The sequence below is a fragment of the Bombina bombina genome, chromosome 7 (assembly GCF_027579735.1).
Source record: "Bombina bombina isolate aBomBom1 chromosome 7, aBomBom1.pri, whole genome shotgun sequence".
NCBI classification, from domain to species: domain Eukaryota; kingdom Metazoa; phylum Chordata; class Amphibia; order Anura; family Bombinatoridae; genus Bombina; species Bombina bombina.
In genome coordinates, this window is record NC_069505.1 from 507,786,835 (window position 1) to 507,807,204 (window position 20,370).

Here is a 20,370-nt window from a genome sequence, read left to right on the forward strand (position 1 = left end):
GCTCCTACTTTGTATCATGCACTTTAACCTGAAGCACTTTATACAGTTGACAACCTAAATGATATGTAAATGCGCCGGCTCCTAAGCTTACATTCCTTCTTTTTCAAATAAAGATTACCAAGAGAACGAAGAATAACTGATAATAGGAGTAAATTAGAAAGTCGCTTAAAATTGCTGCTATATCTGAATCATGAAAGAAAAAAATATGGGTTTCATATCCATTTAACTAAACTAGTCACACTAGCAATGGATTGGAATGCCATTGAAAAGGAAGACACTAAATTTAAATATTTCACAGTAAAATGTAATGTATTCTAACAAGGCCACTATATTCTCTATCTCACTGTGTTCCTAGGTCCAATCTGCTGGAGTTTTTGAGCTGAAGGTTCATTCGTTTAGCAGTCCTCGAAGTCAGTGTGTCCCTGGTCGTCCGTGTCGCCTCTTTTTCCGTGTATGTCTGAAGCATGCTGCTCCTCAAGTCTCCCCGGATCCCCCCTGCACCTTTGGAACCGCTCTTAGTGAAATACTACCTGCTGAGTCTGGAGCCATTGCTGGAAGCAGTCCGATCCGAGTCCCCTTCCATTTTAAGTGGCCGGTAAGAGGAAGCTGAGTGGAATATTATTTTTAATACCTAAGGTCAAAGTTCTCCGACAAACCCTCTGGTGTCTCCAGTCTAAACTTGTACCTATGTCATTTAGTGGAGCCCATTGACTGGAAAGGCTGTTAGTGAATTTTACACACTGGATAATAATGCATTATGTGTCTTTTTTGATAATGGTAAGACTATGCAAAAGATAAGAAAAAACTAAAGCAGTCTTCTAAAATTGTCATAGGAATCCATCTTTACTATTACTGGAAAGCTACCTATATGAGCAGAACAATTCTAAATATACAGAAAAGTTAAGAAAATGAATATACCAGTGCTCGACAAACCCAGGAGCGGGAGACACTGGCTCCTAGAATTTTTGCCCTACTACTAACTTTTTGGGTTATTCTCCATAGATCTATATACAGATACCACTGTCTGGCTTCTAAAAGTATGTCTGGCTACTAAATATTCTTACTGGCTCCAAAATATTAAAGATATTTGTCAACCCCTGCGAATATAAATACAACCATAGAATCAAAGAAGTCAACCAAAAAAGCTATTAAAAACTAAACACACACACACATTACACACCTAAAGCAAAAGTTTTATTAAAGTATCACTAAATACATTAGATTTGCATAATCAGCACATGCAATATAAAAATACAATCCACTAGCACTTAGTCTGTGCTTCAAATAAGTTGTAGATTTTTTTCTGACAGATGTCAAGTTATGTCTATTTCCACTCCCCCTGTATCATGTGACAGTCATCAGCCAATTACAAATGTATATATGTATATTCTGTGAATTATTGCACATGCTCAGTAGAAGCTGGTGACTCAAACAGTGTTAATATAAAAAGACTATGCACTATGCACATTTTGTTAATGGAAGTAAATTGGAAAGTTGTTTAAAATTGCATGTTCTATTTGAATCATGAAAGTTTATTGTTGACTTGAGTAAACCCTTGAGTCACCCTTTGAGTGCTAACAGCAGCTCTGAGCCATTGCAAATTGTCCCAAGTCAGGTGCTGACAACGGCTCAGAGCCGTCACTAGCACTCACCCACCTTGAGGGCAATATGGGGGCTCCCATTGACTCCTACCCCGTCGATCTGCCCTGTATAGTGACAGGCATCGTCGGGGCTTCACGTTTTGCGCAGTGACGTCACACGCAATGACGTGATGGCATCACCGCGCAACTTTATTTAAAAATTACAATGGACAGTATAGGGAAATAGGGGCATGCTGCTTAGAAACCTGTATCTCAGTCATTTAAGCAGGTACAGACCCCCAAGACCCACTGTTGGAAAGGTAATCGCCTTAAGTCTTGGGGATCTGAAAAAAAAAAAAGTAAAAAAAAACAAAACAAAATTTATGCTTACCTGATAAATTTCTTTCTCTTGTGGTGTATCCAGTCCACGGGTTCATCCATTACTTGTGGGATATTCTCCTTCCCAACAGGAAGTTGCAAGAGGACACCCACAGCAGAGCTGTCTATATAGCTCCTCCCCTAACTGCCACCCCCAGTCATTCGACCGAAGACAAGCAAGAAAAAGGAGAAACTATAGGGTGCAGTGGTGACTGTAGTTTAAAAATAAAAAACACCTGCCTTAAAGTGACAGGGCGGGCCGTGGACTGGATACACCACAAGAGAAAGAAATTTATCAGGTAAGCATAAATTTTGTTTTCTCTTGTAAGGTGTATCCAGTCCACGGCCCGCCCTGTCACTTTAAGGCATGTGTTTTTTATTTTTAAATTACTTGTGGGATACCAATATCAAAGGTTTAGGACACGGATGAAGGGAGGGACAAGGCAGGAACTTAAATGGAAGGCACCACTGCCTGCAAGACCTTTCTCCCAAAAATAGCCTTCGAGGAAGCAAAAGTATCAAATTTGTAGAATTTAGAAAGTATGAAGCGAAGACCAAGTCGCCGCCTTACAAATCTGTTCAACAGAGGCCTCATTTTTAAATACCATGTGAAAGCTACCGCTCTAGTGGAATGAGCTGTAATTCTTTCAGGAGGCTGCTGGCCAGCAGTCTCATAAGCTAAACGGATTATACTTCTCAGCCAAAAAGAAAGAGAAGATGCCAAAGCCTTTTGGCCTCTCCTCTGTCCAGAGTAGACAACATACAATGCAGATGTTTGACGAAAATCCTTAGTAGCTTGTAAATAAAACTTTAAAGCACGAACCACGTCAAGATTGTGTAATAGACGTTCCTTCTTTGAAGAAGGATTAGGACACAGTGACGGAACTACAATCTCCTGATTGATATTCTTATTAGATACCACCTTAGGAAGAAACCCAGGTTTGGTACGCAACACTACCTTATCTGTATGGAATATCAGATAAGGGGAATCACACTGTAAGGCAGATAACTCTGAAACTCTTCGAGCCAAAGAGATAGCTACAAAAAACAGAACTTTCCAAGATAAAAGCTTGATATCTATGGAATGCAGAGGTTCAAATGGAACCCCTTGAAGAACTTTAAGAACTAAATTTAAACTCCATGGCAGAGCAACAGGTTTAAACACAGGCTTGATTCTAACTAAAGTTTGACAAAACGCCTGAACGTCTGGAACATCTGCCAGACGCTTGTGCAGAAGAATAGACAGAGCAGAAATCTGTCCCTTTAAGGAACTAGCTGACAATCCCTTCTCCAATCCTTCTTGGAGAAAGGATAATATCGTAGGAATCCTGACTTTACTCCATGAGTAACCCTTGGATTCACACCAATGAAGATATTTACACCATATCTTATGATAGATTTTCCTGGTGACAGGCTTTCGAGCCTGAATTAAGGTATCAATGACCGACTCGGAGAAACCACGTTTTGATAAAATCAAGCGTTCAATCTCCAAGCAGTCAGCCGCAGAGAAATTAGATTTGGATGTTTGAATGGACCTTGGAGTAGAAGGTCCTGCCTCAGCGGCAGAGTCCATGGTGGAAGACATGTCCACCAGATCTGCATACCAAGTCCTGCGTGGCCATGCAGGTGCTATCAAAATCACTGAAGCTCTCTCCTGCTTGATCTTGGCAATCAGACGAGGGAGGAGAGGAAATGGTGGGAACACATAAGCCAGGCTGAAGGACCTGGGCACTGCTAGAGCATCTATCAGCGCTGCCTGGGGATCCCTTGACCTGGACCCGTAACAGGGATGCTTGGCATTCTGACAAGACGCCATTAGATCCACTTCTGGTTTGCCCCATAGTTGAATCAGCTGGGCAAATACCTCCGGATGGAGCTCCCACTCCCCCGGATGAAAACTCTGCCGACTTAGAAAATCCGCCTCCCAGTTCTCTACTCCTCTGATATGGATAGCTGAGAGATGGCAAGAGTGAACCTCTGCCCATAGAATTATCTTTGAAACCTCCAACATTGCCAGGGGGCTTCTTGTCCCCCCCTGATGGTTGATATAGGCTACAGTCGTGATATTGTCTTGAAATTTTTACAGTATGTGTAAGGGACTAAAGCAACATTGCACCCACTTGCAAATGGATGATTAACCCCTTAGGCCCCAAACCGGATTGAAAAACATTAAAAAACGTTAAAAATCAATTGAGCAGCATGCCACAGCTCTGCTGAGGCTCCTACCTGCCCTTAAATACGATTTTGTGCAGAAATAACCCCTTTGAAATGGTTCTCAGATGCCAGAGGACTCTTCTAGGGAAGCTGGATGTCTCAGTCTGTATTAAAACTGCACAGTTAGAGTGCTAAAATAGGCCCCTCCCACCATGTACTGGATGTCAGAGGGGCCTTAAGAAAATACTCCTGGGAATATCTGACTAGCCATGTGGAAACTAGGCCCCAAATAAAGACTTATCTCCCTCAGAGCAAAAACGTCCTATTTATGAAATCATGTAAACGTTTTGTCACTAAGTAATATGAATATTAACATGAGTATTACCCTGTTATGTAAGCATGATCCCAGTCGCTGTTAAATCACTGCATCAGGCTTACCTCAAATACACAAGGCTCTGTCAGCATTTTCTAGAACTTATTCCTCTCTCTAGAAATAAAAATACTGAACATCAAAGCAGGTAATCTGCAGGCCGTTCCCCCAACTGAAGTTTTCCCATATTCATCAGTTATGTGTGAGAACAGCAATGGACCTTAGTTACAAACCGCTAAGATCATCAAATCTCCAGGCAGAATTCTTCTAATTTCTGCCTGAGAGAAAAACAGTACAACGCCGGTACCGTTTAAAAATAACAAACTCTTGATTGAAGGTAAAACTACACTAAGTCACCACATATCTCTTGATACTTCCTTTCTTGTCGAGAGTTGCAAGAGAATGACTGGGGGTGGCAGTTAGGGGAGGAGCTATATAGACAGCTCTGCTGTGGGTGTCCTCTTGTAACTTCCTGTTGGGAAGGAGAATATCCCACAAGTAATGGATGAACCCGTGGACTGGATACACCTTACAAGAGAAACATATTTAAAAAGTAAAAAAATCAACAACCCTCAAATCCAGCTTAGCACCAAGGTGGGAAATTATCTAGCACTCAAAGGGGTCTATTTACTATTGTGCGAGCGGACATGATCCGATATTGCGGATCATGTCCGCTGCACATCGATAAATGCTGACAGCATACGCTCTCTGCATTTATCATTGCACCAGCAGTTCTTGTGAACTGCTGGTGCAATGCCGCTAGCAGGGGGTGTCAATCAACCTGATTATATTCAATCGGGTTGATTTCTGTCCGCCGCTTCAGAGCAGGCGGACAGGTTATGGAGCAGTGGTCTTTAGACCGCTGCTTCAAAACTTCTGTTTCCGGCGAGCCTGAAGGGTTAATAATGACCTTTTGGTGTTATAATAGGCTAGTTACTACAGTGCATAGCTAATTTAGTAACTACATATAGTGGTTGGAAAAAAAAATGATTGGTCACTGAAACAGATATGTGATAGAGCAAATTAAAATTACATTTAAAAATACAGTTACACTCGTAATATTACTACCTAATACAAGTATTTAATAAAAAAATTGCATAAAAAAGATTTAAGGGCTTAAAGATATGAGGTCTCAGGAGTTAGGAAAAAAAGGCAGTCAAAGGGCTTTAACACAGAGATACATACATATACATGTCTATATATACATAGGAATATGTATTTATGAATAAATAGAACATATTGTCCTATGTTAAGAACATTGGAATGTGAAATATTAATATTTAATTTCGGGTTAGCCTACTTGAGAAAATGTGAAAGGGTTTGCACGACTTGTTGGGTATTTTTTTTCCACTTTTCATGCTCCACTAAAGCCTATGGGGGGAAACGTTAACATGGACGCAATATTCTAACTTTGGCTTTTTACAATTTCTAATACGCGCACAACCCAACGCGCGCAATAACCGAAGTTGAGCGTAGTTAATGCACAAGCAGGATAACTACTCCATACGTTATCTAGCCCCATGTGGGTTATAGGTGCTTGACGTTTTATAACAAGACTAGACAATAGTATATGAGGCTATGTGTGTGTCGTGTTGTAGAGCAGGACTGGATGATAGTATGAGATGTTCAATGAGTAAAATAGCAGACGGTTGTTGACTAAAAGGCTTGTTAGAAGCAGGGATTACACATTCAAGTAGATGTTATATTAGGTAGATAATTCTTGCACATTAGAATGGGATATATACATTGAGAAAGATACATATTTTGTAGATTAAAAGCTTTGTAATGACCAGCTATATTGCTGTTGACTCTAAGGGCTCCATCTATTAAGTAGCAGATGCTGCTTTGGAGTCCCGTCATTTCAGGCTGTCTCCTTAACTTGTCCGCCACCTTTTAGGTGGTGGATTGAAATCATCTTGATCCAATCGGAATGATTGACAGCCCGTGCTAGTAGCCGATTGGCCGCCAGTTAGCAGGGGGTGGCATTGCACAAGCATTTCACTAGAAATGCTTGTGCAATGTTAAATGCCGACAGCATATGCTGTCGGCATTTATCAAGTCCAATGGGACATCATTCACTACAGTGAATCATGTCCACTCGACTATTAATAAATCAACCCCCCAAAATGATGAGGCTATGACTGACAAAGTGGCATCAGAGGTTGTCATATTTATGTCAAAGAAAGCCACGGTAATGTTTGTAAATAGAATACTGCAAAATGTTAAAACTATAAATGGTGATATCCCAGGATTTGTTAAAGGGACAGTCAACCATAGAATTGTTATTGTTTTAAAAGAGAGATAATCCCTTTATTACCCATTCCCCAGTTTTGCACAACCAACACAGTTATATTAATATATTTTTTACCTCTGTGATTACCTTGTATCTAGGAACCTTCTTCCAGCCCCCTGATCACATGACTGTGACTGTTTATTATCTATTGCCTTAAATTTAGCATTGTTTTGTGCTAAATCTTAAATAACCCCTTGTGCCTGAACACAGTGTTATCTATATGGCCCACGTGTACTTTCTGTCTCTTTGTGTTGAAAAGAAATTTAAAAAGCATGTGATAAGAGGCAGCCCTCAAAGGCTTAGAAATTAGCATATGAGCTTACCTATATTTAGTTTAAACTAAGAATACCAAGAGAAAAAAGCAAATTTGATGACAAAAGTAAATTGGAAAGTTGATTAAAATTAAAAGTCCTATATGAATAATGAAAGTTTAATTTATACTAGACTGTCCCTTTAAGTGCGATTACTTAGATTTCTGAGATACTAAGCACGTGGTAGAAAGATATTTTATGTGAGCATTGTATATCTAGAAAGGAAGTAGAATTTATTTTAAATGGGATAATGGTATTATGACTTGCCCTTTCTCTCTTTTCCCCAATATTTCAAGTATATTCATGTATTAAAGGGACAGTATACACCATTTTTTATATAACTGAATGTAATAGACACTACTATAAAGAAAAATATGCACACATACTGTTAAATATCCAGTATAAAACCTTTTAACAACTTACTTAGAAGCTTCCAATTTAGCATTGTTGATGAGGTTAGGCTGGGACACCCACTAAAAGGGGCTGAGAACAGACCCCCCCTTCCAATGCATATAAAAAGACCCATTATACAAACAGAAGCAATCTGAAGCAATCATATATCTAAAACTTTGGGGCTTGGTTAGGAGTCTGAAAATCAACACAATGTTATTTAAAAATAAGCAAAACTATACATTGTTACAAAAACACCCCCAGGTGGGCTATATAAACTGATCATCTACAAAATATTTATGCAAAAAAAATAATCTAGTGTACAATGTCGCTTTAGGGTCTGCAACAAATGACTGATTTTGATATTTAAAAAAACAAACAAACAAATATGGTGGGAGTAGAATAACAATTCTTCTCACCTTCTCCCTACAGCATTAGTATATATTAAATGTAAGATTATTTAGATAAAATGCTAGAACGTCAAAACACAAATATAATAGCAAGGCGAGGTTCTGTAAACTCTGAGGTCCAAAAGAGTCTTATGAAGAACTGATTATGAGCAAGTTGCTGGATGATTTGTTAAATCTCAGATGATCATTCAACATAGAACAAATTCAATCTGTTTGAAAAACTAGAAAATTGTACTAAATTTGTTTAAAATATTTGAAAGCTAAAGAGAGAGGGTTTATTCTTTGTATGTATATCCTACAATTATGGCTGAGCTGTATGGGATCACTGGTTAAATCTTTAATCTCTTTAAAAGGGACATTATACACTCATTTTTTTCTTTGCATGTGTGTTTTGTAGATGATCTATTTATATAGCCTATAAAGTTTTATTTTTTTTTAAAAAATGTATAGTTTTGCTTATTTTTAAATAACATTGCTCTGATTTTCAGACTCCTAACCAAGCCCCAAAGTTTTATGTGAATACCGTCAGCTACCTTCTCCAGCTTGCTCCTGTTTGTGTAAAGGGTTTTTTCATATGCAAAAGAAGGGGGAGGGGGAGTGTCTTAGTTCCCACTTGCAATGGGCTTTCCAGCTACCTTTTCAACAGAGCTAAACTGAGAGCTTCTAAGTAAGTCTTTTATACTGGATTTTTATATCAGTATCTGGGCATCTTGTTCTTTATAGTAGTGTCTATTACATGCAGTTATATGAAAATGAGTGTATACTGTCCCTTTAATACACTAAGCACAACTTTCCCAGGCATCTTTTTTTCTTGATGTTCTCTGAACTATAATTCCTTACTATTGCTATTACTTTTGATCCTAAGTAAAATAAAGATATTGACGCTGAGTAGTTGAAGAGATTATTTTCAAAAGCTTTAGTAAACATTTTCATGGCACCAATTCATGATTAACATAATTAAACATCAATATATCTTTGGTGATGACTGCTTTGTATGTTTGAGGTTGTTCTAGTCTATTAATAAGCTTAGTCCAGGGCTGGACAAACTCAGGAGTCTGGGAGCCACTGGTTCCTAGAATTTTACCCCTGACTCCTAACTTTTTGGGTAATTCTCCATATATCTATAAATAAATACCACTGACTGGCTCCTAAATATTCTAATTGGCTCCTAAATTAGTCTCTGGCTTAGTCCATTTTGTGTGTGCAATTAACCCTTTCCATATTATTTTGTTATAATATATGTTTTATTTGTAAACATGTTTCTTGGTTTAAGCATGTCATTTGCTCACTATTTTAATGTTGTCAGGTAAGTAGGAAGTGAGAGTGTTTGTTAAACCCGAGATTGACAGAACAATACTTTGTAATTGTTCTTAATACAATATATCTTACTGTTTGACTGTTTTATTTACAGTTAACAGAGTGTGAATCTCAATCACCATTAGAGTAGTAACAAAGGGAGAAAAGAAAATGTTGCTTCACCACATTAACATAGAAGTAGGGTAGAGTCTGGTAATTACGTACTGGTAAGTCAGAAATTGGTAGCAATACAATCAAATTAAATCTGGTTAGTTTTATTATAAAATGTATTTTCTTCCTAAAACATTTGAGAAATATATAGGAAATGTTGCATATTATTTTTTTTATTTTTTTTATTAACATAAATAGTAAAAAAATTTATAAAATCAATGCAGCTTACTAAGTAACCTGATGTATTTAATTTAGATATTATATATTTTAGCTGCAAAACTGATGTAAATATACAAAAATGATACAAATTAGAGCATTTTTTGCCCATAGTATAGAGAATAGTATTAAAATATGACATGATTATAAGAATAAAGACTATTATGTAAAGATTCAAGAGGGAAATATTTTTCACTTTTCCCTTGTTTATTTTTTTTTAAATCCATTTTACTCTCTAAATCCCTTCTTTTCTTTTAAATAAATATTTTCTTTGTATCTCCTTAATCTCAAAAATATTATTTTCCTCTGATATTAGTTTTAACTTAGATTTCTTCCTTGTATGTCAAAAATATTATTTTGCTATAATTAAGATATTAAGCTTCATACAAAAAAATAAAAAAAATAGACTATGTATAACTGTATTTCTTAAATTATACTTTTCTAGTTGCCTTTTTTATTATACATATATATACATATTAATTTTAAAACATGTAATTTTTAAAACCCCAACCTATATATATATATTATATTACAATTTTAATTGTTAAAGGGACACTCAAGTCAAAATGAGACTTTAATGATTCAGATAGAGCAACTTTCCAATTTACTTTCTTTAACAAAATGTGCACAGTCTTTTTATATTTACACTTTTTGCATCACCAGCTCCTACTGAGCATGTGCAAGAATTCACAAAATATACATATATGCATTTGTGATTGGCTGATGGCTGTCACATGATACAGGGGGAGTGGCAATAGACAGAACTTTGAAATTTGTCAGAAAAAATCTACTACTCATTTGAAGTTCAGACTAAGTGCTATTGCATTGTCTTGTTATCTTGCATTTGTTGTTTATGCAAATCTACTATATTGACTTGTCCTTTAAGGGTTTTGATATTCTTCATTTTGCTTTGAATTAATAATTATTATTATTATTTTAAATAACCAATGATGATTTTATGTTTCTCTTGATATAGTAAACACAATTGCTGTGTTTTATTTTTTTTTAATGTATTTTTTCCTGTGCTATTTTAGGGTACATTTTCCCTTGTTATTGAGTGCTGGAGTACGCAGTCTTCTGAGCAGTCCACAGGTAAGAACCACTCCACCAGTGAAATCAGTTACCAACAAGAAGGGTCCTGTTCTGTTGTTACATTATACCCCAATCATGCATCCTCATGAAGTATCATGACTTCTGTCCTTTGGCAGTCAGTTTGTGGACTGTGTCTGTACTGTAGTCCCAGACAATACAATATGGTCTGTTTGCCTATTATATAAAATATTAGTTTTCATGATCTCTGTTAGCATTTATTTAAAATACTCCAACATATTAGGCAGCATTATGATATTAGGTATTTGACTGCACAATTACATGAACCATAGAAAGTAACATGGCCATAAGTGGCTGTTTTCTATAAACCACCAGTACCAATTTCTATTTTCTTGCCTTAATACTTTCAAGCTCATTACCGTTTACCTTACTTTCTGTACTCACGATCTGTATCTTCCCTTAATATGCATTTGTACTGTGTATCTACTCATCATCATTATGTGCTTCCTAGTGTACTCACTTAAAGGGACATGATTCAGACAGAGAATACAATTTTAAACAACTTTCTAATTTACTTCTATTAGCTAATCTCTTTTATTCTCTTGGTATCATTTGTTGAAAGAGCAGCAATACACTACTGGTTTCTAACTGAACACATGGGTAAGCCAAAGACAATCAGTTTATATATGCAACCACCAATCAACAGCTAGAACTTAGGTTCTCTGCTGCACATGAACTTGCCTAGATAAAGATTTCAGCAAAGGATAACAAGAGAAAGAAGCAAATTAAATAATAGAAGTAAATTGGAAAGTTGTTTGAAATTGTATTCTTTATCTGAATCACGAAAGAAAATTGTTGGTTTTCATGTCCCTTTAATTTTCCTAATAACATGCACATTCTGTGTCTGTGACTTTGTCACTATATCCCCCCCTGTATTCATTATATTACTATGCACCAACACCCTTGTTCTCACCAACACAATGTACCCCTTAATATGTCAATTTAATCAGTTTAATCCATATTTATTCCAGCTATTTACCATTAATACTTAACTTGGCTGCCCCACTTATACCTCATAATTATTTACGTAGATTAATTTTGTGCCACTTATCCATATTCCTTACCCCTTCTATTTCTCAAAACCCTATATGAGTTTGCATCTTATTATTACGTGCATCACGTTTTTGATGACCTCTCTCTACTTTGCTTGTCTCCACACTGCCTTTTACAGACATGTAAAACTAATTGCACTTAAAGTACCCTCAATCTGGCTGTTTATTGTGCTCCGCAACTCACACTTTGACTTGTTCTTATTCAGCAATCTTACTTTGGGCAATATCACTGGACCTACTATTAGAAAAACCTGTGATAGAAAATGTTTAATAGACGCTCATTTTTTTGTGACTTTATAACAATCAATGCCCTGATATTTTATGCCATAGCACAAGTTTTAGATTGGAGTTGTGGGGGTTTGTTTGTCAGATTTGAGTCCTCCTGATTGGGTTACCAGTACCAGTAAATTGGATGCCAGTAGATTAAGTGGTAACAAAGGTTAGATATGTGGTTTCACAACGTTGCATGAGCAGTTTGCAGTGGCTGTCTTGACATAGAGCGTTGCTAGTTACTTTCTGCTTCATCACACTGTCTCCTACATCCATTCACTGCCCCATCAAACTCTCTCCATCCCTTCATATTATCAACAGCACCCATTTTCTTTTTCCTCTTATACATATTTGTTTGCACACCCTGAGCCTTCTTTTTTCCTATGCAGACCCACTGACTTTCTCCTTACACTATCGCCTCTTTCCATGTTCTATTCTCTTGCACGTTCTACTTAGCCCACCCTTTTCCCCTCACATAGTCTCCTCTACGTCCTCTCTTTCACCTGAAATGTTCTCTTAAACCCTGTATGTTCTCTTTCAATATCTCCTCTGTGCATTGTGTGTTGCTGTTCAGTGTCCCTTTAAGAGCCGGCCCATTTTTGGTTCAGCACCTGGGTAGCGCTTGCTGAGTGGTGGCTAAATGTAGCCACCAATCAGCAAGTGCTACCCAGGTGCTAAACCAAATATGGGCTGGTTCCTAACCTTAAATTTCTGCTTTTTCAAATGAAGATAGCAAGAGAATGGAGAAAAATTGATAGTAGGAATACATTAGAAAGTTGCTTAAAATTGCTGCTCTAACTGAATCATGAAAATGTGGGTTTAGTGTCCCTTTAATGTTTATCTCATTCACCACTCTGTTTCCTCTGTTTGTTCACATTATTTCCTGCATCCACAACCTGTTCTTTCACCTTGTAGTGCTTCCTCTCTCTGTGCATTGTCTCAACTCTATGCCCTTACATTATACTTGTACCTACTTTCTGTGTCCTCATAATAATTACTGTACTACACTTAGCCTTCTTATTGCTACTATTTCCTGTTCTTTCTTCCTTTGCCTTCACACTCCTGTGCCCACAGCCGGTCCTTCATACCATTTCCTGAGCTTACTTTCAGCCCCCCATGCTATTTATTGTACCTTGTGTTTGTCACTCACACTACGGAAAGCCATAAAATCTCTGACATAGTGGAATAAGAACTCTAATCCCATATGTTATACCTGTTCTTATTCTGTCCCTCATTTATATAATGTCCCCTTATTCTATCCTTCAGGAGGGTTCCATTTTCAGTGATTTCAGCATCTACCTAGGAGATTATAGGAGATTTAATCATAGCCAATCAATTATGTTTTCATTACACAGAAACATCTTTAAAAAATAGCCTGGCGTCAATCATTGACAGATGTCTTTTTACAGTTTTGTTCTATCTTCAAGGGTCATTCTGAACATTACAAATTGGTAGTGCTTACAAAAGTTGATGCAATGGTTAAATGTTTGCACTGGTCTGTGTGTGTGTGTGTGTGTGTGTGTGTGTGTGTGTGGGGGGGGTCAGCATTTTGTATTATTTATTTCTGCTTTTATTTACAGCCTCCTCTCCTACCCATTTATTTTATCTCAGGTAGAACAAACAACCTATAAAAAGGGAAAACATTGCATATTTATGGCTGTTAACACCATTGAGAATTAGGGGCATAGCACCTCATAGTACCTCCAGAGAAATGCCACTATTCATCCACTTTACCCACATTTAGCTGGTGGGGGGAAATACCAGGCAGATCACTCAATCATGAGGTCTCTCATTACCAATAGATATGATTTGGCCACACTTTATTCTGGATATGAAAATTCTAGAAAATGAGGCCAAAAGTATATAAACAAAAGATGTTCAATAATATGGTGTAATGAAAAAATACTCCACACTTTTCCTTTACACCCACTGTCTGTCCCCTTGCCATACTCAGACTTTGCTCATGCATGGTCTGTCCCCTATTCACACCCACTTTCTGTGCATTCACTGTCCTCTGCATGATGTCCATCCACTCACTATAAACTCTTAAGAATTTCACACCTATACTAGGAACATTCTTTACACTGGTTTCCTAATTGTATGTGTTTGTTCCTTACCTTACTGCTGTGTATCTCGCCTGTTTCCTCTGCATTTCCTGTTCCTATAACTTATTCCATGTTTCCTATTCCACCATTATATGCTCCTAGTATCCCCTAACTGTAAATCTCACCCTGTTGTCCTGCGTCTTCTTTCCTATAACTTTGAGAATCATTAGAGTGTTCATAATTGTTCTTTTGAAGTTAATATAAAGATAGGTTGCAATGCTATCTTGTTACAAATATTTGTAGGAGACATTTTTTGTAAATTGTTATATATTTTCAAGTAATGTTTTTTTGCCAGTGTTGCCATTGGCCAAGCTTTTAGTGAATATACCTCTTTCTTGATGAGATGAGTAAGTATGAATACAAAAGATAAAATTAATGACTAATCATCATTAGATATATTATCTAACAATGTCATATTTTCCATTATTATGAAATAGTGTGCTAACCCTCTTAGCTCATGTCATATGCTCTATGGCTCATGTACCTTCACAGTAGTTAAACATAGTGACATATATACCTTCTAACAATGTTATTTGTGTATCTATCATTCATGTCCTTTACCTTTTCATCTCCTCATCAGTGGTGGTTCTAACAGGGTGTAATGCACCCTCAGTCATTGTTGTAATACCCCCATTTCTCAAAGATGTCAACAGCCAATTTTACAATGCAGACCCTTTTTTAACATCATTTGCTCTAGAAGGATATGAAGAACGTTGATTAGTAAGGTGGTACTTTTAGTAAGAAATTAGGAATAAGTAGCAGAATATGATGATCCACCTAACACCAGTATGACACTTCAGATTTGATACATAGCTTTGTCTAGAACCACCCCTGTGCATTATGTCATCTCACTATTGTGCCTGTCATGTGAACGTACTCATAGTCACTTCACAATTTCCCGTTTCCTAAGATGCTTGTTCTCTCAGAATATCAACTGTCCCCTCATCATGCCACATCTCCTCTAATCTTCTTGTCTGCTTTCTATAGAGAACCCTGATAATTTGCTCAGTCGATTGGCAACGCGCCGGCGTCTTTCTATTGGTGAAGACTGGTCCCAAGATATACATCTGGGGCAACAGAGTGAGCTGCGTTATTCCTACCATGTCACTTGTGATGATCATTACTATGGAGACAGTTGTTCTGATTACTGCCGACCAAGAGATGACACCTTTGGACATTATACATGTGATCAGGAGGGGAAAAGGCTATGTCTTTCTGGTTGGACAGGAGAATACTGCTCTGAACGTAAGTATCCTATACCTGCATTGTCCTATTTTCATGACTGCTACATTTCCATAATTTTCCACCAATTGAATTCAATCATATTTTCTTGTTTCAATTTATGCATAGTCTTAGCTGGCCTTAAATTTTTAAAACTTTTTCTTCACATCAAACTGAGTTCCTAACACTTGCTTTTAAGACCTTTTTACACAGAGTTTATAATACTGAGACAAGATGAGATGTCAAAACATGGAAGATGTTGTAGCAAGAAGCTTACAATCTAGGAGTAGAATGGAAATTCCCCCCTAAAGACCATACTTTCCGTCTAGTAGTTTAAGGAAAGAATATACCCCAAACACCTTACATAGATGAGATATAGGACATAATGTGGCAGCTCTATATATAGGATACTATGTTTATAACAGAGCGTATTAGAAAGGATAAAGTATGAACCAAGGGAACCAAGCTGCCCACATCCTCTGAGTCAACCTTGTTGCTTTCAACTCCAAAATAAAAGAGCTCACAATAGTGTAGCAGATCCCAGACAATGTGGTAGGCGCACAAACTGGTTGTACTCACGAGATTACAGTTAAATAAGCCTTTTATTAAAATCATCACAAAGGTGTCTTCAGGTGCAGCTTCAGGTTTTATTTAAAATACAGCTCAACGCATTTAGGCTAAAAGAAGTCTTTATCAAGAGCATAAAGTTAAAACAATTTCTGGAACAAATGGTTATATATAGGTTTATAACAGATCCTGAACAGTATTTCAAGACAGCAGAGCATTTATGCTCCTATTTTAATCTTGTAATAGGATTAGACTGCAGATAGGGCTTTGTAGCATCATCAGTTAAAAAGAAACTCATCAAGGCCTCTATAGCATCATCAGTTAAAAAGAAACTCTTCAAGGCTTCTATTTATCAAAGTCTGGTGGACCTGATCCGACAGTGCGGATCAGGTCCGCCAGACCTCGCTTCATACGGAGAGCAATACGCTCTCCGTATTCAGCATTGCACCAGCAGCTCACAAGAGCTGCTGGTGCAACGCCGCCCCCTGCAGAATTGCGGCCAATGGGCCGCCAGCAGGGGGGTGTCAATCAAGCCGATCGTGCTCAGAGCAGGCGGACAGGTTATGGAGCAGCGGTCTTTAGACCGCTGCTTCATAACTGGTGTCTCTGGCGAGCCTGCAGGCTCGCCAGAAACACAGGGCCTCAAGCTCTATCCGGAGCTTGATAGATAGGCCCCCAAGTCTGTTCCTAAAACTAGACAAGGGAAATATGTATGCATGCTTTGCTGCACTAGAATAGGCTGCAAAATGTGCTCCCTAGATGATGAATACACTCCTGATCAATCTTCTACCTCAGGGTTCTTCAAACTAGGGGTCGGGACCCATTACTGGGTCGCAACACTATGTTTACTGGGTCGTGACTTGTGTATGTATGTTGTATGAGAAGAATACAAAAAAGAAGAAGGCGCCAACATAGTGTGAATCTATATTAAAAGTTGTTCACTCCCCACACATGAATTGTACTTACAAAAAGTTAAGCACTTGAGAAGTGCTACAACGGCTTTCTGGAGCATTAACAGCTGTCCAGGTAGCTGGTCTCTCGTAGTCAAAATGTGCTCCTAGTGCTGCGTACGATCTGCAGCAATTATGCAGCTTGAGCCCTTTCACCTGCTACTTTTTCTCGTAGTGTTCGTAATAAGAGAGATGCCTAAACCAGGTAGGCTGGTAGCTATGATCGGGTGCCAAGTACTAGATGGTAACGAATCCTGAACAAATAATATCACTCAGCCGTGATAAAGATATAGTTAAAAACAAATGTTTATTGCATAAACATGTATCACAACGCGTTTCCCGGTCTACCTTGACCGCTTCCTCAGGTGAATAATAATAACTTTATTCACCTGAGGAAGCGGTCAAGGTAGACCGGGAAACGCGTTGTGATACATGTTTATGCAATAAACATTTGTTTTTAACTATATCTTTATCACGGCTGAGTGATATTATTTGTTCAGGATTCGTTACCATCTAGTACTTGGCACCCGATCATAGCTACCAGCCTACCTGGTTTAGGCATCTCTCTTATTACGAACACTACGAGAAAAAGTAGCAGGTGAAAGGGCTCAAGCTGCATAATTGCTGCAGATCGTACGCAGCACTAGGAGCACATTTTGACTACGAGAGACCAGCTACCTGGACAGCTGTTAATGCTCCAGAAAGCCGTTGTAGCACTTCTCAAGTGCTTAACTTTTTGTAAGTACAATTCATGTGTGGGGAGTGAACAACTTTTAATATAGATTCACACTATGTTTGCGCCTTCTTCTTTTTTGTATTCTATACAGATTTGCCACGTTTGATTTGCCTTCAACTTTTGGAAGAAGTCTTTGCTGCCATACCATCATTATTCGAACTTTGGACTTTTGGGTTCACACACCTGAGTTTTTGATTGATTGACATTATTGTATGTGAGTTTACCTCACACCACCCAGCGTGTGGGAAGTTTATTGTTGTGTTTTTGCACATGCATATGTTTATCTGCACATATTCTTTTGCACACACATGTTCTGTATATTGATTATAACAGCATCACTTTAGATTTTTGTTGGTTTTTAGGCGCTACTGATTTTACACATTTTGGATATTAATATGTTGTATGAGAGTGTGAGTGTATGTTATAAAGGTGTGTGGTATGAGATTGTGTGTGGTGTGTGAAAATGGTATGAGAGTGTGTGTATATGTTATAAAGGTGTGTGGTATGAGATTTTGTGTGTGTGGTGTGTGTAGTATGAGAGTGTGTGTGTATATGTTATAAAGGTGTGTGGTATGAGATTGTGTGTGGTGTGTGAAAATGGTATGAGAGTGTGTGTGTATGTTATAAAGGTGTGTGGTATGAGATTGTGTGTGGTGTGTGAAAATGGTATGAGAGTGTGTGTGTATGTTATAAAGGTGTGTGGTATGAGATTTTGTGTGTGGTGTGTGTGTAGTATGAGAGTGTGTGTGTATATGTTATAAAGGTGTGTGGTATGAGATTGTGTGTGGTGTGTGAAAATGGTATGAGAGTGTGTGTGTATGTTATAAAGGTGTGTGGTATGAGATTGTGTGTGGTGTGTGAAAATGGTATGAGAGTGTGTGTGTATGTTATAAAGGTGTGTGGTATGATATTTTGTGTGTGGTGTGTGTGTAGTATGAGAGTGTGTGTGTATGTTATAAAGGTGTGTAGTATGAGATTGTGTGTGGTGTGTGTATGGTATGAGAGTGTGTGTGTGTATGTTATAAAGGTGTGTGGTATGAGATTGTGTGTGGTGTGTGTGTAGTATGAGTGTGTGTGTATGTTATAAAGGTGTGTAGTATGAGATTGTGTGTGGTGTGTGTGTAGTATGAGTGTGTGTGTATGTTATAAAGGTGTGTAGTATGAGATTGTGTGTGGTGTGTGTGTAGTATGAGAGTGTGTGTGTATGTTATAAAGGTGTGTAGTATGAGATTGTGTGTGGTGTGTGTATGGTATGAGAGTGTGTGTGGTATTTGTTTATGACATGAAAGTGTGTGTGTGTAAGGCATGAGAGTGTGTGTTGTATGAGAGAGTGTGTGTGCTATTATCTTTTACAACACTTGCAAGTTTGAATACAGTCAGGAATAAAGTAAGCTCACATTTAAGTCACTTTGCCAAAAATTGCAGCTATCTTGTTGTATACTACCTCTGACATTTTCAGACCAATAAAAATAAAAATAGGGTCACAAAGGTATGTGGTATTATGTCACTGGGTCTTGGGGGAAAAAGTTTGAAGAACCCTGTTCTACCTGATTGCTCCACTACCACATTTATATATTTTAATATTTAGCTGCCTTTGTAAGCCCCAAACAGAATGTCTTAAATGCCCCTGCCCATCACTATATAGTGAGAGAACACGGCCCTAGAATGTTACTATCTAGTGGTTATATGGCACAGCAGGAACAGTTTAAATGTTACTACCAAGAAATAAAATGTATCTTGCATGAAAGGGGTTAAACAACTACTGTGTGTAAATTTGACACAAATTTATAAAACCACTCCTATTTGTAAATAGTGCTAATAGGTCAAACCCTTTGTGCCATTAACACAAAGCCTTTTAACAGTTACACATACAACTTTGTGTTCACGCTTATGTTACACATACAACTCTGGGCTAACACTTATGTTAGTAATACACAGAGTAGTAGTTTAACCCTTTTGTGCCAATAACGCATAGGGTAATATTAAAACATCTGCTCTCTGTTATTATGGAAGTGTGTAAATCTGTATGCTATTGACACAGCCTGTGCACAGCAAAGATACTGTCACAAAATAGTAAAAGCAGTGTTTCTTTGTGTGTTAATGAGACAATAGTGTGTTACCCTAGAACCTATAATGCATGCACAGCAAGGATTTGTACTGTAATTGAATGTGACAACTTAAGAAGGCGAGAGAAAGACTTTGCCAAAATATAGACGTATACAGTCAATGATCATGTTTTAGCATTGGCAATTAATAGTTGCCCCACTATTTTTGAGCGTGGAAACCAGTGTGCCCCCCATTTATATGGCTTCTGGAAATTATAGTTTTGCCCAAAGGAATTTTAGCCAATTGAACATAATGGGAGATCCTGTTCCAGGTAGCTTAAAATGAAGTGTTATAATGGGAGTCCCTGCCTCAAGTTAATTACAGTCCAGTGATATAGTGAAAGACCTAGCTAACAATCTAGTTTTGTAATAGGAGAGTCTGTCCAAAGAGTTTAAAGTCTAGTGCTGTAACAGAATCTACTGGTCATAAAGGAAGTTAAACTCTAGAGTTCTAATAGGAGACTGTCCATAAGAACTTGCAATCTAGTTATATAAGGGGAGAGACTGCTACTAGGACCTTACAATAAAGCAGTACTATAGCAGACCCTACCACAAGCAGAGAGCAGTATTCTGGTATAAGACATAGTGATATAAATATGTACTTCAGTACAGCAAACATATGCAATAGTAAAAGCTGTTTAAGCAAATACTCCTGCAATAGGGGTGTTTACCCAACTGCAACTCT

General features: G+C 37.8%; 1 protein-coding gene across 1 annotated transcript in view; it reads left to right on the forward strand.

Moving 5' to 3' along the window:
* Positions 1-307: 307 nt before the first annotated feature.
* Positions 308-20,370, forward strand: part of DLL3 (delta like canonical Notch ligand 3) — a 47,473-nt gene continuing 27,410 nt past the window's right edge. The window contains 3 exon segments of the mRNA XM_053689487.1: positions 308-595; positions 10,604-10,661; positions 15,094-15,351. Of these exon segments, the coding sequence (XP_053545462.1) occupies positions 308-595; positions 10,604-10,661; positions 15,094-15,351 (604 nt within the window).